General features: G+C 49.4%; 1 protein-coding gene across 3 annotated transcripts in view; it reads left to right on the forward strand.

The window, feature by feature from the left end:
• Positions 1-19,648, forward strand: part of card9 (caspase recruitment domain family, member 9) — a 33,072-nt gene that overhangs the window by 658 nt on the left and 12,766 nt on the right. For all 3 annotated transcript variants that reach the window (XM_078226196.1, XM_078226198.1, XM_078226197.1), the window contains exons 2-6: positions 4,655-4,873; positions 7,628-7,765; positions 13,272-13,597; positions 14,581-14,760; positions 17,947-18,090. In XM_078226196.1, coding sequence (XP_078082322.1) covers positions 4,684-4,873; positions 7,628-7,765; positions 13,272-13,597; positions 14,581-14,760; positions 17,947-18,090 — 978 coding nt within the window. In that variant the 5' untranslated portion in view covers positions 4,655-4,683. The remainder of the gene's footprint in view (positions 1-4,654; positions 4,874-7,627; positions 7,766-13,271; positions 13,598-14,580; positions 14,761-17,946; positions 18,091-19,648) is intronic.

Genomic DNA, 19,648 nt, shown 5'->3' on the forward strand with positions numbered 1-19,648 from the left:
ACACACACTGATTCTCACTGGGGTACGGGTTCCACACACACTGATTCTCACTGGGGTACAGGTCCCACACACACTGACTCTCACTGGGGTACAGGTCCCACACACACTGATTCTCACTGGGGTACGGGTCCCACACACACTGACTCTCACTGGGGTACGGGTCCCACACACACTGACTCTCACTGGGGTACGGGTCCCACACACACTGACTCTCACTGGGGTACGGGTCCCACACACACTGACTCTCACTGGGGTACGGGTCCCACTCACACTGACTCTCACTGGGGTACAGGTCCCACACACACTGATTCTCACTGGGGTACAGGTCCCACACACACTGACTCTCACTGGGGTACAGGTCCCACACACACTGATTCTCACTGGGGTACGGGTCCCACACACACTGACTCTCACTGGGGTACGGGTCCCACACACACTGGCTCTCACTGGGGTACGGGTCCCACACACACTGACTCTCACTGGGGTACGGGTCCCACACACACTGACTCTCACTGGGGTACGGGTCCCACACACACTGATTCTCACTGGGGTACAGGTCCCACACACACTGATTCTCACTGGGGTACGGGTCCCACACACACTGACTCTCACTGGGGTACGGGTCCCACACACACTGACTCTCACTGGGGTACGGGTCCCACACACACTGACTCTCACTGGGGTACGGGTCCCACACACACTGGCTCTCACTGGGGTACGGGTCCCACACACACTGATTCTCACTGGGGTACAGGTCCCACACACACTGACTCTCACTGGGGTACAGGTCCCACACACACTGATTCTCACTGGGGTACGGGTCCCACACACACTGACTCTCACTGGGGTACGGGTCCCACACACACTGACTCTCACTGGGGTACGGGTCCCACACACACTGACTCTCACTGGGGTACGGGTCCCACACACACTGACTCTCACTGGGGTACGGGTCCCACACACACTGACTCTCACTGGGGTACGGGTCCCACACACACTGACTCTCACTGGGGTACGGGTCCCACACACACTGACTCTCACTGGGGTACGGGTTCCACACACACAGACTCTCACTGGGGTACGGGTCCCACACACACAGACTCTCACTGGGGGACGGGTCCCACACACACTGACTCTCACTGGGATACGGGTCCCACACACACTGACTCTCACTGGGGTACGGGTCCCACACACACTGACTCTCACTGGGGTACGGGTCCCACACACACTGACTCTCACTGGGGTACGGGTTCTGAGTGCTCGTGTGAAGGAGTTGGATTGGTGGACCGAAAATACTGGATAAACTCAGTGGTTCTGGCAGCGTCTGTGGAGAGAGAAACAGAGTTAATGTTTCGAGTCTGTGCGACCTCTTTTGAGCTAAAGGGAGGGGGAAATGTGCTGGTTTTTATTCTGTTTAAGGGGATTCGAGCAGCTGGAACTCAACAGAAGTCAATGATTAGTGGCAGCTTGGAGAGATTGCACAAAGAAGTTAAGGACACAAGACAAAGGCAGTGTTAATGGCGGTGTTAAAGACTAAAGAAGGTTGTGGCAGCAGCACCAAGGCAAGAATGTGAATACCAGAGCAGAGGTCAGCGTTTAGTGAAAGCAACATTTCAGAACAAGCAGTGGCCCTGTGGGGGGAGGTGGGGTTTGAGGGGGTGGGTGGGTGCCGTGGAAAGAGACACCGAGACAACAAGATTGGATTAAAAAGTGGGGGGGGGGGGGGCTCAGGATAGAGGAAAGAGTTCATGGGCTGAAGTTGTTGAACTCATTGAGTGCGGACATCTGTAAAGTGCCTGATCGGAAACGGAGGTGCCGTTCCTCCAGTTTGCACTGGGGTTGACTGGGGCACTGCAGCAGGCTGAGGGATGGACATGTGGACCTGAGGACAGGATGGTGTGCTGGTACATCAAGTTCCCATCTACCTCTGACCATCTGCTCTGCTTCACCCCCTCTGGAACAATCCAGGACCCAGCACATTCCTCCCTCTCTTTAGCCCGGAGGAAGAGTCACGCAGAATGTTAACTCCGCTTCTCTCCCTACTGACGCTGTCAGACCTGCGGAGATTTTCCAGTGTTTTCTGTTTTGATATCAGATTTCCAGCACTCGCAGTATTTTAGAACATAGAACATAGAAGTAAAGAGGTGTGGGATAGAGGGAAAGTTGGCCGATTGGATAGGTAACTGGCTATCTGATCGAAGACAGAGGGTGGTGGTGGATGGAAAATTTTCGGATTGGAGGCAGGTTGCTAGCGGAGTGCCGCAGGGATCAGTGCTTGGTCCTCTGCTCTTTGTGATTTTTATTAATGACTTAGAGGAGGGGGCTGAAGGGTGGAACAGTAAATTTGCTGATGACACCAAGATTGGTGGAGTAGTGGATGAGGTGGAGGGCTGTTGTAGGCTGCAAAGAGACATAGATAGGATGCAAAGCTGGGCTGAAAAATGGCAGATGGAGTTTAACCCTGATAAATGTGAGGTGATTCATTTTGGTAGGACTAATTTAAATGTGGATTACAGGGTCAAAGGTAGGGTTCTGAAGACTGTGGAGGAACAGAGAGATCTTGGGGTCCATATCCACAAATCTCTAAAGGTTGCCACTCAAGTGGATAGAGCTGTGAAGAAGGCCTATAGTGTGTTAGCTTTTATTAACAGGGGGTTGGAGTTTAAGAGCCGTGGGGTTATGCTGCAACTGTACAGGACCTTGGTGAGACCACATTTGGAATATTGTGTGCAGTTCTGGTCACCTCACTATAAGAAGGATGTGGAAGCGCTGGAAAGAGTGCAGAGGAGATTTACCAGGATGCTGCCTGGTTTGGAGGGTAGGTCTTATGAGGAAAGGTTGAGGGAGCTAGGGCTGTTCTCTCTGAAGCGGAGGAGGCTGTGGGGAGACTTAATAGAGGTTTATAAAATGATGAAGGGGATAGATAGAGTGAACGTTCAAAGACTATTTCCTCGGGTGGATGGAGTTATTACAAGGGGGCATAATAGGGTTCATGGTGGGAGATATAGGAAGGATATCAGAGGTAGGTTCTTTACGCAGAGAGTGGTTGGGGTGTGGAATGGACTGCCTGCAGTGATAGTGGAGTCAGACACTTTAGGAACATTTAAGCGGTTATTGGATAGGCACATGGAGCACACCAGGATGATAGGGAGTGGGATAGCTTGATCTTGGTTTCAGATACAGCTCGGCACAACATCGTGGGCCGAAGGGCCTGTTCTGTGCTGTACTGTTCTATGTTCTAGAACAGTACAGCACAGTACAGGCCCTTTGGCCCTTGGTGTTGTGCCGAGCTTTGCCCAAAACCAAGATCAAGCTATCCCACTCCCTATCATTCTGGTGTGCTCCATGTGCCTATCCAATAACTGCTTAAAAGTTCTTGAAAGCTTGAAAGTTTTACAGAGTCATAGAGGTTTACAGCATGGAAACAGGCCCTTCGGCCCAACTTGTCCATGCCACCCTTTTTTTAAACCCCTAAGCTAGTCCCAATTGCCCGCATTTGGCCCAAATCCCTCTATATCCATCGTACCCATGTAACTATCTAAATGCTTTTTAAAAGACAAAATTGTACCCGCCTCTACTAGTACCTCTGGCAGCTTGTTCCAGACACTCACCACCCTCTGTGCGAAAAAATTGTCCCTCTGGACACTTTTGTATCTCTCCCCTCTCACCTTAAACCTATGCCCTCTAGTTTTAGACTCCCCTACCTTTGGGAAAAGATATTGACTATCTAGCTGATCTATGCCCCTCATTATTTTATAGACCTCAGTAAGATCACCCCTCAGCCTCCTATGCTCCAGAGAAAAAAGTCCCAGTCTATCCAGCCTCTCCTTATAACTCAATCCATCAAATCCCGGTAGCATCCTAGTAAATCTTTTCTGCACTCTTTCTAGTTTAACAATATCCTTTCTATAATAGGGTGACCAGAATTGCACACAGTATTCCAAGTGTGGCCGTACCAATGTCTTGTACAACTTCAACAAGACATTCTGACTCCTGTATTCAATGTTCTGACCGATGAAACCAAGCATGCCGAATGCCTTCTTCACCACTCTGTCCACCTGTGACTCCACTTTCAAGGAGCTATGAACATGTACCCCGAGATCTCTTTGTTCTGCAACTCTCCCCAACACCCTACCATTAACTGAGTAAGTCCTGCCCTGGTTCAATCTACCAAAATGCATCACCTCGCATTTGTCTGAATTAAACTCCATCTGCCATTCATCAGCCCACTGGCCCAATTGATCAAGATCCCGTTGCAATTGGAGATAACTTTCTTCACTGTCCACTATGCCACCAATCTTGGTGTCATCTGCAAACTTACTAACCATGCCTCCTATATTCTCATCCAAATCATTAATATAAATGACAAATAACAGTGGACCCAGCACTGATCCCTGAGGCACACCGCTGGTCACAGGCCCCCAGTTTGAAAAACAACCCTCTACAACCACCCTCTGGCTTCTGTCAAGCCAGGGAGTGATTTTTTTGCTTTTGTTTTGTTAATAGAGTTACCGTTAGCTTGTGGAGGTGGTGGGAGGGGCAGGGAGTGGGGGGTGGGGTAGGGGGGATGGGGTGGACAGACTGGTGGGGACCCATTAAAATTTTAACAGTCTCATTTATTTTGAAATTCCTTATCTCTGGGATATATTTACAGGAAATCTCTTCCCAGGATCTGGAGTCACAATGTCGGATCAGAGTGAAACTGACGCCACTGAGCTGTGGAACAATCTGGAGAATTACCGAGCGAAGTTGACCTCGATGGTGGAACCTTCTCGGATCACTCCATACCTCCGGCAGTGCAAAGTCCTCATCCATGATGACGAGGAACAAATCTTCAATGACCCCAACCTGGTCACTAGGCGACGGAAAGTAGGTGTGTCCTCAGAGGAATTCTGAAGCGGGGCCAGAGGAGGTTTACCGGAATGTTCTGGGGACGAGGGACTTCAGTTAGTGCGGAGAGACTGGGAGAAGCTGGGGTTGTTCCCCTTAGAGCAGAGAAGGTTAAGGGAGAGATTTAATGGAGATGTTTAAAACCATATGGGATCTGGACAGTGTAAATAAAGATAAATTGTTTCCATTGAGGGGAAGATTGGTAAGCAGAGGTCAGAGATTTAAAATCCTTATCGAAAGCATTAGAGGGAAAATGAGGCAATATCTTCTGTTAAAGACCAGATCAGAAACTCCAAGGTATTTGATGAAGTTAGCCTAGACTTTAACTTTTACATTTGATTTTGACATTGGTGAGTATAAGGTGTTCCACTCCAGGTATGATTCAAGTGACCCACTAGGAAGCTTTTATCAAACAAAGTTTATTTAAGAACACAGTTAGAATATAACAAAAAGAATTAGCATAACTTTTACCGATTGCAAGACTTAAACATAACAAAGTATAATTCCTAACAGCTAGCTATCTCTATTGTTCCAATTCAAGCAATAACCCCATAGTCACAGGTCCCTTCTTCAGAACCAGTTAGCACCAAAACAGAAATGCTTACTTGGATGCTCGATTTCCAGCCTTTTAATACCTCTGAACATTGATCCAATAGACACCTGTATACTGAATCTCCCACAGCAACCTCCAGAGGAAGAGATATCCTCAAGCAAAAGAACTTCAGAGAAAGAAACCTGGTCTCTGGCAGGTCCCAGTCTCCAGACGTCAGAAAGAGAAAGGGCAACTTCTCCCTGCAAATTCCAAACAGCAACTGAACTGGGTTTCTCTGTGTAAGCCTAGCTTCACCCGGTCACCTGATTCTCAACTCAGTCAACCTAACCAAGTCCTATTCTGCAAAACCCCAGGGGAAAACACTAAAAACAGCAGTACTGCATTAGTTCAGGTTAAAACAAACATTTGAAAAATTAGAAGCAATTATGCTGCTGCTGTGACACCACAGGGCTGCTGGATGCAAACCCAGCGGCATCGATGATAAAAAAAACCCAGCTAAAACAGATCCTGGACAGGAAACATGAGAAATAGAATTCTTAAAGGCAGAGTGTGGTCACACAACACACAGAGGCTGCATAACATCTGGAATAAACTATCTGAAAGGCTGTTGGAACTTCCAGAAGACTCTTAGACATGTAGCTGAAGAGGATTAAGTTACAAGTCATGGCAAAGAGTCTGAGATGTGACTCTAAGTGAGATTGAGCTCTCAAACAGCCAGCACAGGTTCGCTGGGCTGTGGGATCACCCTCTCCCTCTGGGGCCCCTGGCAAGATTCCATCGCTCTGTACTAATCGCTCCAGAAGGAGCTCTGATCAGATCATTGAACTGATCCCTCCTGCCTCAGTCAATATGAGCCCAGAAAGAAGCTCAAGACCCCCCTCAGAGTCAGAAGGCCAGCGGCTTCTCACTCACTCGGGAAATTTCAGCAAACAATCCTGGCTGACACTACAGAGCACCACTGAGGGAGTGCCGCACTGTCAGAGGGTCAGTGCTGAGGGAGTGCCGCACTGTCAGAGATTCAGCACTGAGGGAGTGCCGCACTGTCAGAGGGTCAGTGCTGAGGGAGTGCCGCACTGTCAGAGGGTCAGTGCTGAGGGAGTGCGGCACTGTCAGAGGGTCAGTACTGAGGGAGTGCCGCACTGTCGGAGGGTCAGTGCTGAGGGAGTGCCGCACTGTCAGAGGGTCAGTACTGAGGGAGTGCCGCACTGTCGGAGGGTCAGTGCTGAGGGAGTGCGGCACTGTCAGAGAGTCAGTGCTGAGGGAGTGCCGCACTGTCAGAGGGTCAGTGCTGAGGGAGTGCCGCACTGTCAGAGGGTCAGTGCTGAGGGAGTGCGGTACTGTCAGAGGGTCAGTACTGAGGGGGTGCCGCACTGTCAGAGGGTCAGTGCTGAGGGAGTGCGGCACTGTCAGAGGGTCAGTACTGAGGGAGTGCCGCACTGTCAGAGGGTCAGTACTGAGGGAGTGCCGCACTGTCAGAGGGTCAGTACTGAGGGAGTGCGGCACTGTCAGAGGGTCAGTGCTGAGGGAGTGCTGCACTGTCAGAGGGTCAGTGCTGAGGGAGTGCCGCACTGTCAGAGGGTCAGTACTGAGGGAGTGCTGCACTGTCAGAGGGTCAGTACTGAGGGAGTGCCGCACTGTCAGAGGGTCAGTACTGAGGGAGCGCCGCACTGTCAGAGGGTCAGTGCTGAGGGAGTGCCGCACTGTCAGAGGGTCAGTACTGAGGGAGCGCCGCACTGTCAGAGGGTCAGTACTGAGGGAGTGCCGCACTGTCAGAGGGTCAGTGCTGAGGGAGTGCCGCACTGTCAGAGGGTCAGTACTGAGGGAGCGCCGCACTGTCAGAGGGTCAGTGCTGAGGGAGTGCCGCACTGTCAGAGGGTCAGTACTGAGGGAGCGCCGCACTGTCAGAGGGTCAGTACTGAGGGAGCGCCGCACTGTCAGAGGGTCAGTACTGAGGGAGCGCCGCACTGTCAGAGGGTCAGTGCTGAGAGTTGCATCTGAACCAAGGGGCACTTTTGTCTGAAGGAGGCAGAGGTGATATGATTTAACCCCTTGGAGCCCAGGAGCCTGGCTTTGCCTCAGGACCTTGCAGCAGGTTGATGGTAAGTCCCAGGGACTGAGAGGGCTGGTGTGGGGAGAGCAGGTACAGCCGGGGGAATCCTGACCATCTCTTGATTGTCTTTGTAGGAATGCTGCTGGACATTTTGCAGCGGACCGGCTGTAAAGGTTACATTGCATTCCTGGAAACTCTGGAGCTGTACTATCCTGAACTTTACAGGCGGATAACTGGACAGGACCCCACCCGCACATTCTCCGTCATCCTCGGTAAGATATAAACCTTCTCTCACACTCTCCTCTCCGCTCTCCTGTCCTCCACCCGTTCACCTGAAGCTTCACTGCCTCAGGTTCTAACTGAGACCATCCCCTTCTCACCCATCCCACTGACTACTTTGACCTAAATTAGCTCCCAATCTAGCAATGTTTGGATTTTAAAATTCTAGTCATTCTATTCAAAATACTTCCTTAGCCTTCCCCTCACAATCGCCATGATCTCCTCCTCCAACCCCACAAACTCTGAGATCTCCACACCTTGTCTTGTGCATCCCCGATTTTAATGGAATCGGCTCAATCGGCGTGCCATCGACAGCCTGAGCCCCAAGATCGGGAATTCCAAAGAACAAAGAAAATTACAGCGCAGGAACAGGCCCTTCGGCCCTCCAAGCCTGCACCGACCATGCTGCCCGACTGAACCAAAACCCCCTACCCTTCCAGGGACCATATCCCTCTATTCCCATCCTATTCATGTATTTGTCAAGACACCCCTTAAAAGTCACTACCGTATCCGCTTCCACTACCTCCCCCGGCAACGAGTTCCAGGCACCCACCACCCTCTGTGTAATTCGTACATCTCCTTTAAACCTTGCCCCTCGCACCTTAAACCTGTGCCCCCTAGTAATTGACTCTTCCACCCTGGGAAAAAGCTTCTGACTATCCACTCTGTCCATGCCTCTCATAATCTTGTAGACTTCTATCAGGTCGCCCCTCAACCTCCGTCGTTCCAGTGAGAACAAACCAAGTTTCTCCAACCTCTCCTCATAGCTAATGCCCTCCATACCAGGCAACATCCTGGTAATTCCCACGCTAAAGTTCTGTCTCTCGCCTGCTACAGGTGGGAAGGGATGGTGGGATAACGTTTCTCCTTTTCTCCTTACCCCCCGGTTAACCGCAACAAGGATTTTTGTTTTTGAAGGAGTGTTTTAAATGGTTTGAGTTTTCTGATTTCTGGCAATAGACACAAACATTCTGAGAAGTTTAAAATCAGTTGATGTTTACAGCTGAAATGTCATCTCAATCAAACACCCATTCCCTCAAACAGACAGACACATTGTAGAGTCCATTCATTCCTTTGAATAGACGTTGGCAGCACAGGTACGGAGTTTAAAATGAATTTCTTTTATTGAACAAAACTTGAAGAAAATTAAATCATTACAGAAAACAAAAAGAGACAAGTTGGAGAGAGGTTGGCTTTTTCTGCTGCCTCTGTGCTAATCATATTGAACTGAACTCGAAAACACACTGAACTCTGAACACACACTGAAACTAAAACACATCTTAATTCTTATCTTGTTACTGGAAATGTTTTCCGCGAGCTGTCTCTGTCTGACAAAGTAAGAAGTCTCACAGCACCAGGTTAAAGTCCAACAGGTTTATTTGGTAGCAAAGTTTGACGTCGGTGGTGGGCAAGTTATTGGAAGGTGTGATAAGGGACAGGATCTACAAATATTTGGATAGACAGGGACTTATTAGGGAGAGTCAACATGGCTTTGTGCGTGGTAGGTCATGTTTGACCAATCTATTAGAGTTTTTCGAGGAGGTTACCAGGAAAGTGGATGAAGGGAAGGCGGTGGATGTTGTCTACCTGGATTTCAGCAAGGCCTTTGACAAGGTCCCGCATGGGAGGTTAGTTAGGAAGGTTCAGTCACTGGGTATACATGGGGAGGTAGTAAATTGGATTAGACACTGGCTCAATGGAAGAACAGTAAGAAGTCTCACAACACCAGGTTAAAGTCCAACAGGTTTATTTGGTAGCAAATACCATAAGCCCATGATGTGGAGATGCCGGCGTTGGACTGGGGTAAGCACAGTAAGAAGTCTCACAACACCAGGTTAAAGTCCAACAGGTTTATTTGGTAGCAAATAAAGTGACAATAAAGTGACAATAAAGGGGTCACGCATTTGGTAGCTTATGGTATTTGCTACCAAATAAACCTGTTGGACTTTAACCTGGTGTTGTGAGACTTCTTACTGTGCTTACCCCAGTCCAACGCCGGCATCTCCACATCAATGGAAGAAGCCAGAGAGTGGTTGTGGAGGATTGCTTCTCTGAGTATTTGGACCAGCTAGAAAAATGGGCTGAAAAATGGCAAATGGAATTTAACGCAGGCAAGTGTGAGATATTGCACTTTGGAAGGACAAACCAAAGTAGAACGTACAGGGTAAATGGTAGGACTCTGAGTGCAGTTGAACTGAGGGATCTGGGAATACAGGTACAGAATTCCCTAAAAGTGGCGTCACAGGTGGATAGGGTCGTAAAGAGTGCCTTTGGTACATTGGCCTTTATAAATCGGAGTATCGAGTATAAAAGTTGGAGTGTTATGGTAAGGTTATATAAGGCATTGGTGAGGCCGAATTTGGAGTATTGTGTACAGTTTTGGTCACCTAGTTACAGGAAGGATGTAAATAAGGTTGAAAGAGTGCAGAGAAGGTTCACAAGGATGTTGCCGGGACTTGAGAAGCTGAGTTACAGAGAGAGATTGAATAGGTTGGGACTTTATTCCCTGGAGCGTAGAAGATTGAGGGGAGATTTGATAGAGGTGTATAAGATTTTGATGGGTATAGATAGAGTGAATGCAAGCAGGCTTTTTCCACTGAGGCTAGGGGAGAAAAAAACCAGAGGGCATGGGTTAAGGGTGAGGGGGGAAAAGTTTAAAGGGAATATTAGGGGGGGGCTTCTTCACGCAGAGAGTGGTGGGAGTGTGGAATGAACTGCCAGATAAAGTGGCAAATGCGGGCTCACTTTTAACATTTAAGAAAAACTTGGATGGGTTCATGGATGAGAGGGGTGTGGAGGGATATGGTCCAAGTGCAGGTCAGTGGGACTAGGCAAAAAATGGTTCGGCACAGACAAGAAGGGCCAAAAGGCCTGTTTCTGAGCTGTAATTTTCTATGGTTCTATGTTTCTAAAAGCCACTAGCTTTCGGAACAGGCTGTTCCTTGGTCAGGTGGGTGGGAGTTCTCTGTCTGACAAACCCAGGTCTTATAGCTGTGTTGTCAAAGCTCCCTGTGTACTTTTCACAAATCCGGACAATTTTCAGCTTACTCAGCATGCCTTCTGAGTTTTAAAATGTAGTCAATTATTTAAGCTCCACAGTGTTAGTTAACCCCTACAATCTAGCATTTAAATGTAATTGCAGAGGCAGAAATATCTTAAAATGAAGTATTTGCATCAACTGAAGCAGAGCTAAGCATACATAGGATCCCTCACACATATTCACACAAGAGATGATGAGCTGTAGAGATGTAGGCGGCATGGTGGTTAGCACTGCTGTCTCACAGCACCAGGGACCCTGGTTCAATTCCCGGCTCGGGTCACTGTCTGTGTGGAATTTGCACGTTCTCCCCGTGTCTGTGTGGGTTTTGTCCGGGCTCTCCGGTTTCCTTCCTCACTCCAAAAATGTCTGGGTTAGGTTGATTGGCCATGCTAAATTGCCCTTAGTGTCCCAGGATGCATAGGTTCAGTGGGGTAAATATGTGGGATTACGGGGATAGGGCTTGGGGTGGGATTGTTGTTGGTGCAGAGTCGATGGGCCAAATGGCCTCCTTCTGCTCTGAAGGGATTCTTCTACGACCTGTAACATGCACTTAGACAACAAAGAGAGTAACAAGGAATAAGCCATGTCCTTAACTAGTCCGTGAATGTTTGCCAGTTCTGTCGGTCGGGGGGTGGGGGGGGGGGGGGAGGTGGTGGGAGCAGGTACGATAGCGGCATTTAAGGGGCATCTAGACGAATACAGGAATAGGATGGGAATGGAAGGATCCGGACTCCGTAAGTGCATACGGTTTTAGTTTCAGCAGGCATCGTGATCAGCGCAGCCTTGGAGGGCCGAATGGCCTGTTCCTGTGCTGTACTGTTCTTTGTTCTTTGTGTCCTGTCCCCCCACATCCTGTCCCCCTCCCAGCTCATTTTGATCATGTAATGTTAGTCTCGACATGTCCTATTGTCTACACGGTAGGAGAAAGCTGAGGTATTTGATGCTTAATAACTGAAATCCCATCAACATAATAGTTATGGGCAACTCACTGGGAGTCCTTTCTTGACATTCCATCTTTATGTCACTGGCAGATTTGGTAGTCAATGTCTTTTAAACCCCTTCCATTGAGATGGTGCGGGGACAGATGCCCCATTGGCTCTTTTGATTTGCTTTGATGTCAGATGAGGACAGAATCAAATATCCATGTGCTGCCACTCACAGAGGAATAGTCAGTGATATTGATTCACAAGCAAGGAATTGGGGAAAGCTGCAAAGAGTCCTGGAAACCCAGAGTGTGATTAGAACAAAGATGAACAAAGAACAGTACAGCACAGGAACAGTCCCTTCGGCCCTCCAAGCCTGTGCCAATCATGATGCTCGAACTAAACGGAAAAACCTCCTGCCCTGACTCGGTCCGTATCCCTCTATTCCCTCCCTATTCATGGACCCATCCAGATGCCTCTTAAATGTTGTTAATGTACCTGCTTCCACCACCTCCTCTGGCAGCGCGTTCCAGGCACCCACCACTCTCTGCATGAAAAACTTCCCCCACACATCTCCCTTAAACTTTCCCCCTCTCACTGCGAACCTGTGTCCCCTTGTAATTGACACTTCCACCCTGGGACAAACCCTCTATCCGCCCTGTCTAAGCCTCTTATAATTTTGTAGACCTCTATCAGGTCTCCCCTCAGTCTCTGTCTTTCCAGTGAAAACAATCCTAGTTTATTCAACCTCTCCTCGTAAACCACACCCTCGAGACCAGGCTACATTCTGGTGAACCTTCTTTGCACTCTCTCCAAATCATTTATATACACTTCAAACAACAGGCCCCAGCTATTTCTCCCATTGCCTCCTGCAGTGACCTGGGATCGATCCCATCCGGCCCTGGGGACTTGTCTACCTTGATGCAATTTCGGATACTCAACACTTCCTCCTGATATATTGACATTCTCTAGAGCGTTCGCACACCCGTCCCTGACCTCAACATCCGTCATGTCCTTCTCCTTGGTGAATACCGATACAAAGTACTCATTAAAGATCTCACCCACATCCTGTGGCTCCACGCATAACTTCCCTCCATTGTCCTTGAGTGGGCCCACTCTTTCTCTTGCTACCCTCTTGCTCCTAATATAAAAAGCCTTGGGATTCTCCTTGACATTTTTGCTAAAGACATCTCATGGCCTCTTTTAGCCTCCTAATCCCACGTTGAAGTTCCTTCCTCCTTTCACGATGCTACTCAAGGGTTTTGTCAGTTTTTAGACGCCTAGACCTATCATATGCTTCCTTTTTCCTTTTGACTAAGCTTACAATTTCCCTGGTTATCCATGGGTTCCCGAATCCTGCCATTTCTATCCTTCCTTTTTGCGGGGACCTGCCTGTCGTGCACTCCAATGAACTGAGCCGTGTCCTCAGTGCGCTCTCCCACACTCCCTGCTCCCACAGAGCGGGGAGCTGGTTGATGTTAGGCACGGTCCCTGGCCGGGGCTGTGACGGTAACTCAGGCTGTTTGTGTTGGTCAGATGCCGGGGGTGAGTCCAGTCTCACACAGCTACTGATGGCTGAGGTACAGAAACAGCAGCAAACGGTGATCCAGACCAACAAGCGGCTACAGGACCTGACCAGTGAGCTGACAAAGAAAGACGACCACATCAAACAGTTGCAGGTGAAAGTCAGCGAGCTTCAGAAACACCAGGAACGCTTCTGGAAGATGCGGGAGGAACGGAATAATTACAGCGAGGAGCTGAAGAGCTGTAAGGAGGAGAATTATAAATGGGCCAAGGACTTTGCTATGCAGAGTGAGGAGAAGAATGGGGCTCTGATGAGGAACAGGGACCTGCAGCTGGAGGTGGGTTCCAGGGACGAAACGCGGGAAATATTTCTCATTAATCCCACTCCCTCCAATATTCCCCATGGATTCCCCTCTCCCAACTCTCAGCATCCACATCTCCTTGCCCCTGGGTCTGTGAGACACGTGTGGATTCCTCGGAGTTACGGAGAACATTTAGTGATAATCTCATTCTGACCCCGCTTGGTGATGTTTGTAACAAGGAGAATGGGGGAAGCAGTGAGTTGGTCAGGAGAGGGAAACAGTGTTAATGTCCAGCCCTGTGACATTTCTCAGAACCGCTAAGACCGTTCGAATGGAAAGTCACAGTCTGAAACGTTAACTCTGTTTCTCTCTCCACACTCGCTGCCTGACCCCCAGTCTCTGATTTTATTTCAGATTTCCAGCTTCTGCAGGGTTTTGCTTTTGCGTATGTGAATTTTGGACTTATGTCCTCCTGACTCCCATTCACTCCCATTGGACACAATCCCAACGGACCCAAACCCCTTCCCGTTCACTCTCACTGGACACAACCCAATGGATCAAACCCCTTCCCGTTCACTCCCATTGGACATAATCCCAATGGATCAAACCTCTTCCATCCACTCCCATTGGACACAACCCAATGGACCCAAACCCCTTCCCGTTCACTCCCACTGGACACAATCCCAACGGACCCAAACCCCTTCCCATTCACTCCCATTGGACACAATCCCAATGGATCAAACCTCTTCCCATCCACTCCCATTGGACACAATCCCAATGGATCAAACCTCTTCCCATCCACTCCCATTGGACACAATCCCAATGGATCAAACCTCTTCCCATCCACTCCCATTGGACACAATCCCAATGGATCAAATGCCTTCCCGTTCACTCCCACTGGACACGATCCCAATGGACACCAGTATCTGAATGTTGGTGTGGTGTATGTCTCACAGTGTGTGCTGTTGCCATGGTGATGGTGAATTGTGTGAACTATAAGTGAAGGGTTGTTGTTACAGATTGAGAAGCTGAAACACAGTCTAATGCTTGCTGAGGACGGGTGTAAAGTGGAACGCACACACACCATGAAACTCAAACACGCCATGGAGCAGCGGCCAAAACAGGAGCTGATCTGGGAGCTCCAACGGGAAAATGATTTACTCAAAGCAAAAATCCAGGAGCTGGAGCGTCCCATGAAGGTGAGTCTCCCCCGAGATTGTCCCTTCGTATTATCCCTCTTTAGCTGCTGATTTACCAGGTATTGTTCCATAGACAGCAACCCTTGATCCCCTCACCTTCAATACCTTCACCCTCAATCCCCTCACCCTCAATCATCTCACCCTCATTCCCCTCACCCTCAACCCCCTCACCCTCAACCCCCTCACCCTCAATCCCCTCACCCTCAATCCCCTCACCCTCAATCCCCTCACCCTCAACCCCCTCATCCTCAATCCCCTCACCCTCAACACCCTCATCCTCAATCCCCTCACCCTCAATCATCTCACCCTCAATCCCTTCACCCTCAATTCCCTCACCCTCATTCTCCTCACCCTCAATCCCTTCACCCTCATTCTCCTCACCGTCAATCCCCTTACCCTCAATCCCATCACCCTCAATCCCCTCACCCTCAATCTCCTCACCCTCAATCCCCTCACCCTCAATCCCCTCACCCTCAATCCCCTCACCCTCAATCCCCTCACCCTCATTCTCCTCACCCTCATTCTCCTCACCCTCAATCTCCTCACCCTTAATCCCCTCACCCTCATTCTCCTCACCCTCATTCTCCTCACCCTCATTCTCCTCACCCTCATTCTCCTCACCCTCATTCTCCTCACCCTCATTCTCCTCACCCTCAATCCCCTCACCCTCAATCCCCTCGCCCTCACCTAAAAACTGATGAAGCTTTTGAGGAGTGCAGTGAAAGTAAGAAGGAAGTTCAATGTGGAATTGGGAGGCCTAAAAGGGGCCATAAAATGTCTTTAGCAAAGAGGGTCAAGGAGAATCCCAAGGCTTTTTATGAATATATTAGGAGCAAGAGGGTAGCAAGAGAAAGAGTGGGCCCACTGAAGGACAATGGAGGGAAGTTATGCGTGGAGCCACAGGATGTGGGTGAGATCTTTAATGAGTACTTTGTATCGGTATTCACTAAGGAGAATGACATGACGGATGTTGAGGTCAGGGATGGGTGTGCGAACGCTCTAGAGAATGTCAATATAGCGAAGGAGAAAGTGTTGAATATCCTAAATTGCATCAAGGTAGACAAGTCCCCGGGGCCGATGGGATCGATCCCAGGTCACTGCGGGAGGCAAGGGGAGAAATAGCTGGGACCCTTAACAGATATCTTGACACCCTCTTTGACCACAGGCAAGTTTCCAGAGGACTGGAGAATAACCAATGTTGTTTAAGAAAGGAAGCAGGGATAATCCAGGAAATTATAGGCCGGTGAGTCTGACGTCAGTGGTGGGGAAGCTTTTGGAGAAGATACTGAGGGACAGGATCTATGCACATTTGGAAGAAAATGGACTAGTTAGTGACAGGCAGCATGGTTTTGTATTAAAATCACATGGGATTCGGGGTGGGCTGGCTGGATGGATACAGAACTGGCTTGGTTTTAGAGAGTGTTTTTCAGAATGGAGATCTGTAGCTAGTGGTGTTCCGCAGCGATCAGCGCTGGGACCTCTGTTGTTTGTAGTATATATAAATGATCTGGAGGAAAATGTGGGGGGTCTGATTAGTAAGTTTGCGAATGACACGAAGATTGGTGGAGTTGCTGATAGTGCCGGGGATTGTCAGAGGATACAACATGATAGAGATAGATTGGAGACTTGGGCACGGAAATGGCAGATGGAGTTTAATCCGGCCAAATTTTGGAGGATTAAATTTAGGTGTGAATTATACTGTAAATGGCAGAACCCTTAGGAACATTAACATACAGAGGGATCTGGGTGTACAGGTCCACAGTTCCCTAAATGTGGCAACACAGGTGGCCAAGGTGATTAAGAAGGCATGTGGCATGCTTGCCTTCATCAGCCGGGGCATTGAGTACAAGAGTTGGGAAACCATGTGGCAGCTATATAAACCCATGGTTAGGCCGCATTTAGATTATTGTGAGCAGTTCTGGTCGCCACACTCCCAGAAGGATGTGGGAGCTTTGGAGAGAGCGCAAAGAAGGTTCACCAGGATGTTGCCTGGTCTCGAGGGTGTTGGCTATAAGGAGAGGTTGAATAAACTAGGATTGTTTTCACTGGAAAGACGGAGGCCGAGGGAGACCTGATAGAGGTCTACAAAATGATGAGAGGCACAGACAGGGTGGATAGTCAGAGGCTTTTTCCCAGGGTGAAAGTGTCAATTACAAGGGGGCACAGGTTCAAGGTGAGAGGGGGAAAGTTTAAGGGTGATGTGCGGGGGAAGCTTTTCACACAGAGAGCGGTGGGTGCCTGGAACGCGCTGCCAGAGGAGGTGGTGGAAGCAGGGACATTAACAACATTTAAAGGCATCTGGATGGGTTCATGAATAGGGAGGGAATAGAGGGATACGGACCGAGTGAGGGCAGAAGGGTTTGTTTTAATTTAGTTAGGGCATCATGATCGGCACGGGCTTGGAGGGCCGAAGGGCCTGTTCCTGTGCTGTACTTTTCTTTGTTCTTTGTTCTTAAGCTTCTCCAGCCCTTACTCTGTAACCCTATCTCCCTATCTCTGTAACCTCCTCCAGCCCCTAACCACTTCTTATCTCTGTAACCTTCTCCAACCCCTAGACCCCTCCCTATCTCTGTAACCTTCTCCAGCCCCTACACCCCTCCCAATCTCTGTAACCTTCTCCAGCCCCTACACCCCTCCCTATCTCTGTAACCTCTTCTAGCCCCCATACCCTCCCAATCTCTGTAACCCCCTCCTGCCCCACAGTTTTCTGAGATCTTTGTGTTCCTTGGTTATTCCCAGTTTTAATCCCTCCATCATTTGAGACCAGCAGCCTTTGCCTGCCGTGGTGGGATTTGAACCCGTGACCCCAGAGCAATAGCCTGGTGCTCTGGATTAGTGGCCTATTAGTAGCCTAGTGACAACAAAGAACAATACAGCACAGGAACAGGCCCTTCGGCCCTCCAAGCCCGCGCCGCTCCATGGTCCAAACTAGACCATTCTTTTGTATCCCTCCATTCCCACTCTGTTCATGTGTTGACATTACCACAATGCGACACTCTCTCCAATGAGTCTCAGTTTTAAGGGAGCATCCATTTAAACAGGCTCCTCTGTACTTCCATGTAATCAGTTGCTGTATAATTAACTCCAAATACCCACTTAACCTGAATATTGTAGCTAAGAGACAGAAACAAACTGCAACACTCATTGATCTAATCTGCATTTATTTGTTTGTCTCACAAACTAAAGGTTGATAAAGTTGATAAAAATAAGATGTACATCCAGATTTTGGAGGATGATCGGAGGACAGCACTGGAGGAACACCAGGAGCTTGTCAACAGCATTTACAATCTTCGCAAAGAGCTTCAGGATGTGGAGGAAACGCGGGATAAGGTATTTCTCTTTTATCTTATCCTGGGATGTGAGTGTCATCGGCAAATTTGGCATTCGACAAGGTTGCTCTTGCTTGCTGACAGCAGGTTCGTTACAAAGAAGGCACAATGTTCAGCACCATTCACAACTCCTCAGACTCTGTAACAGTCGGTGTCCAAATGCAGCAAGACCTGGACAATATCCAGGCTGGGGCTGACAAGTAACATTCACACCACACAAATACTCGGCAATGACCATCTCCAACAAGAGAGAATCTAACCGGCACGGTGGCGCAGTGGTTAGCACTGCTGCCTCACAGTGCCAGGGACCCGGGTTCAATTCCCGGCTTGGATCACTGTCTGTGTGACGTCTGCACGTTCTCCCCGTGTCTGCGTGGGTTTTGACCCAACAACTACGAAGGAACGGCGATATATTTCCGAGTCAGGATGGTGAGTGAGTTGGAGGGGAATCTGCAGGTGGTGGTGTTCCCAGGTATCTGCTGCCCTTGTCCTTCGAGATGGATTTGGAAGGTGCTGCCTAAGGAACATTGCTGCCCCTGTTTGTCAGGGTGGAGGGAGTGAATGTTTGTGGATGGGGTGCCAATCAAGCGGGGCTGCTTTGTCCTGGATGGTGTCGAGCTTCTTGTGTGTTGTTGGAGCTGCACCCATCCAGGCAAGTGGCGAGTATTCCATCACACTCCTGACTTGTGCCTTGTAGATGGTGGACAGGCTCTGTGGAGTCAGGAGGTGAGTTACTCTCTGCAGGATTCCCAGCCTCTGACCTGCTCTGGGAGCCACTGTATTTATCTGGCTGGGTCCAGTTCAGCTTCTGGCCAATGGTAACCCCCAGGATGTTGACAGTGGGGGATTCAGTGATAGGAATGGCATGGAATGTCAAGGGGAATCATAGAATCATAGAATCCTTACCGTGCAGGAGGAGGCCATTCAGCCCATCGAGTCTGCACCGACCACAATCCCACCCAGAACCTATTCCCATAACCCCACATATTTACTTTGCTAATCCCCCTGACACTAGGGTCAATTTAGCACGGCCAATCAACCTAACCCACATACCTTTGGACTGTGGGAGGAAACTGGAGCATCCGGTGGAAACCCACGCAGACACGGGGAGAATGTGCAAACCCCACACAGACAGTGACCCGAGGCTGGAATCGAACCCGTGTCCCTGGCACTGTGAGGCTGCAGTGCTAACCACTGTGCCACTGTGCCACCCCGGGTCCCTGGCACTGTGAGGCTGCAGTGCTAACCACTGTGCCACCCCGGGTCCCTGGCACTGTGAGGCTGCAGTGCTAACCACTGTGCCACCCCGGGTCCCTGGCACTGTGAGGCTGCAGTGCTAACCACTGTGCCACCCGTGGCCAGGAGAGTGAACTGAAACCACAACCCGTTCAGCTGTGATCTGATTGAATGGTGGGACAGGTTAGAAGGGCTGAATGGCCTATTCCTGCTCCTCAGTCCCATATTCCCGTAACTTCTCATCTCCTGGAATCTGGCAGCACAGTCAGCTCATTCCAGGGACAATATTCCCAGCTCTGTACAGCTGCAGAGTGACAGCTATT

This window comes from Mustelus asterias, chromosome 13 (assembly GCF_964213995.1).
Source record: "Mustelus asterias chromosome 13, sMusAst1.hap1.1, whole genome shotgun sequence".
Taxonomy (NCBI): domain Eukaryota; kingdom Metazoa; phylum Chordata; class Chondrichthyes; order Carcharhiniformes; family Triakidae; genus Mustelus; species Mustelus asterias.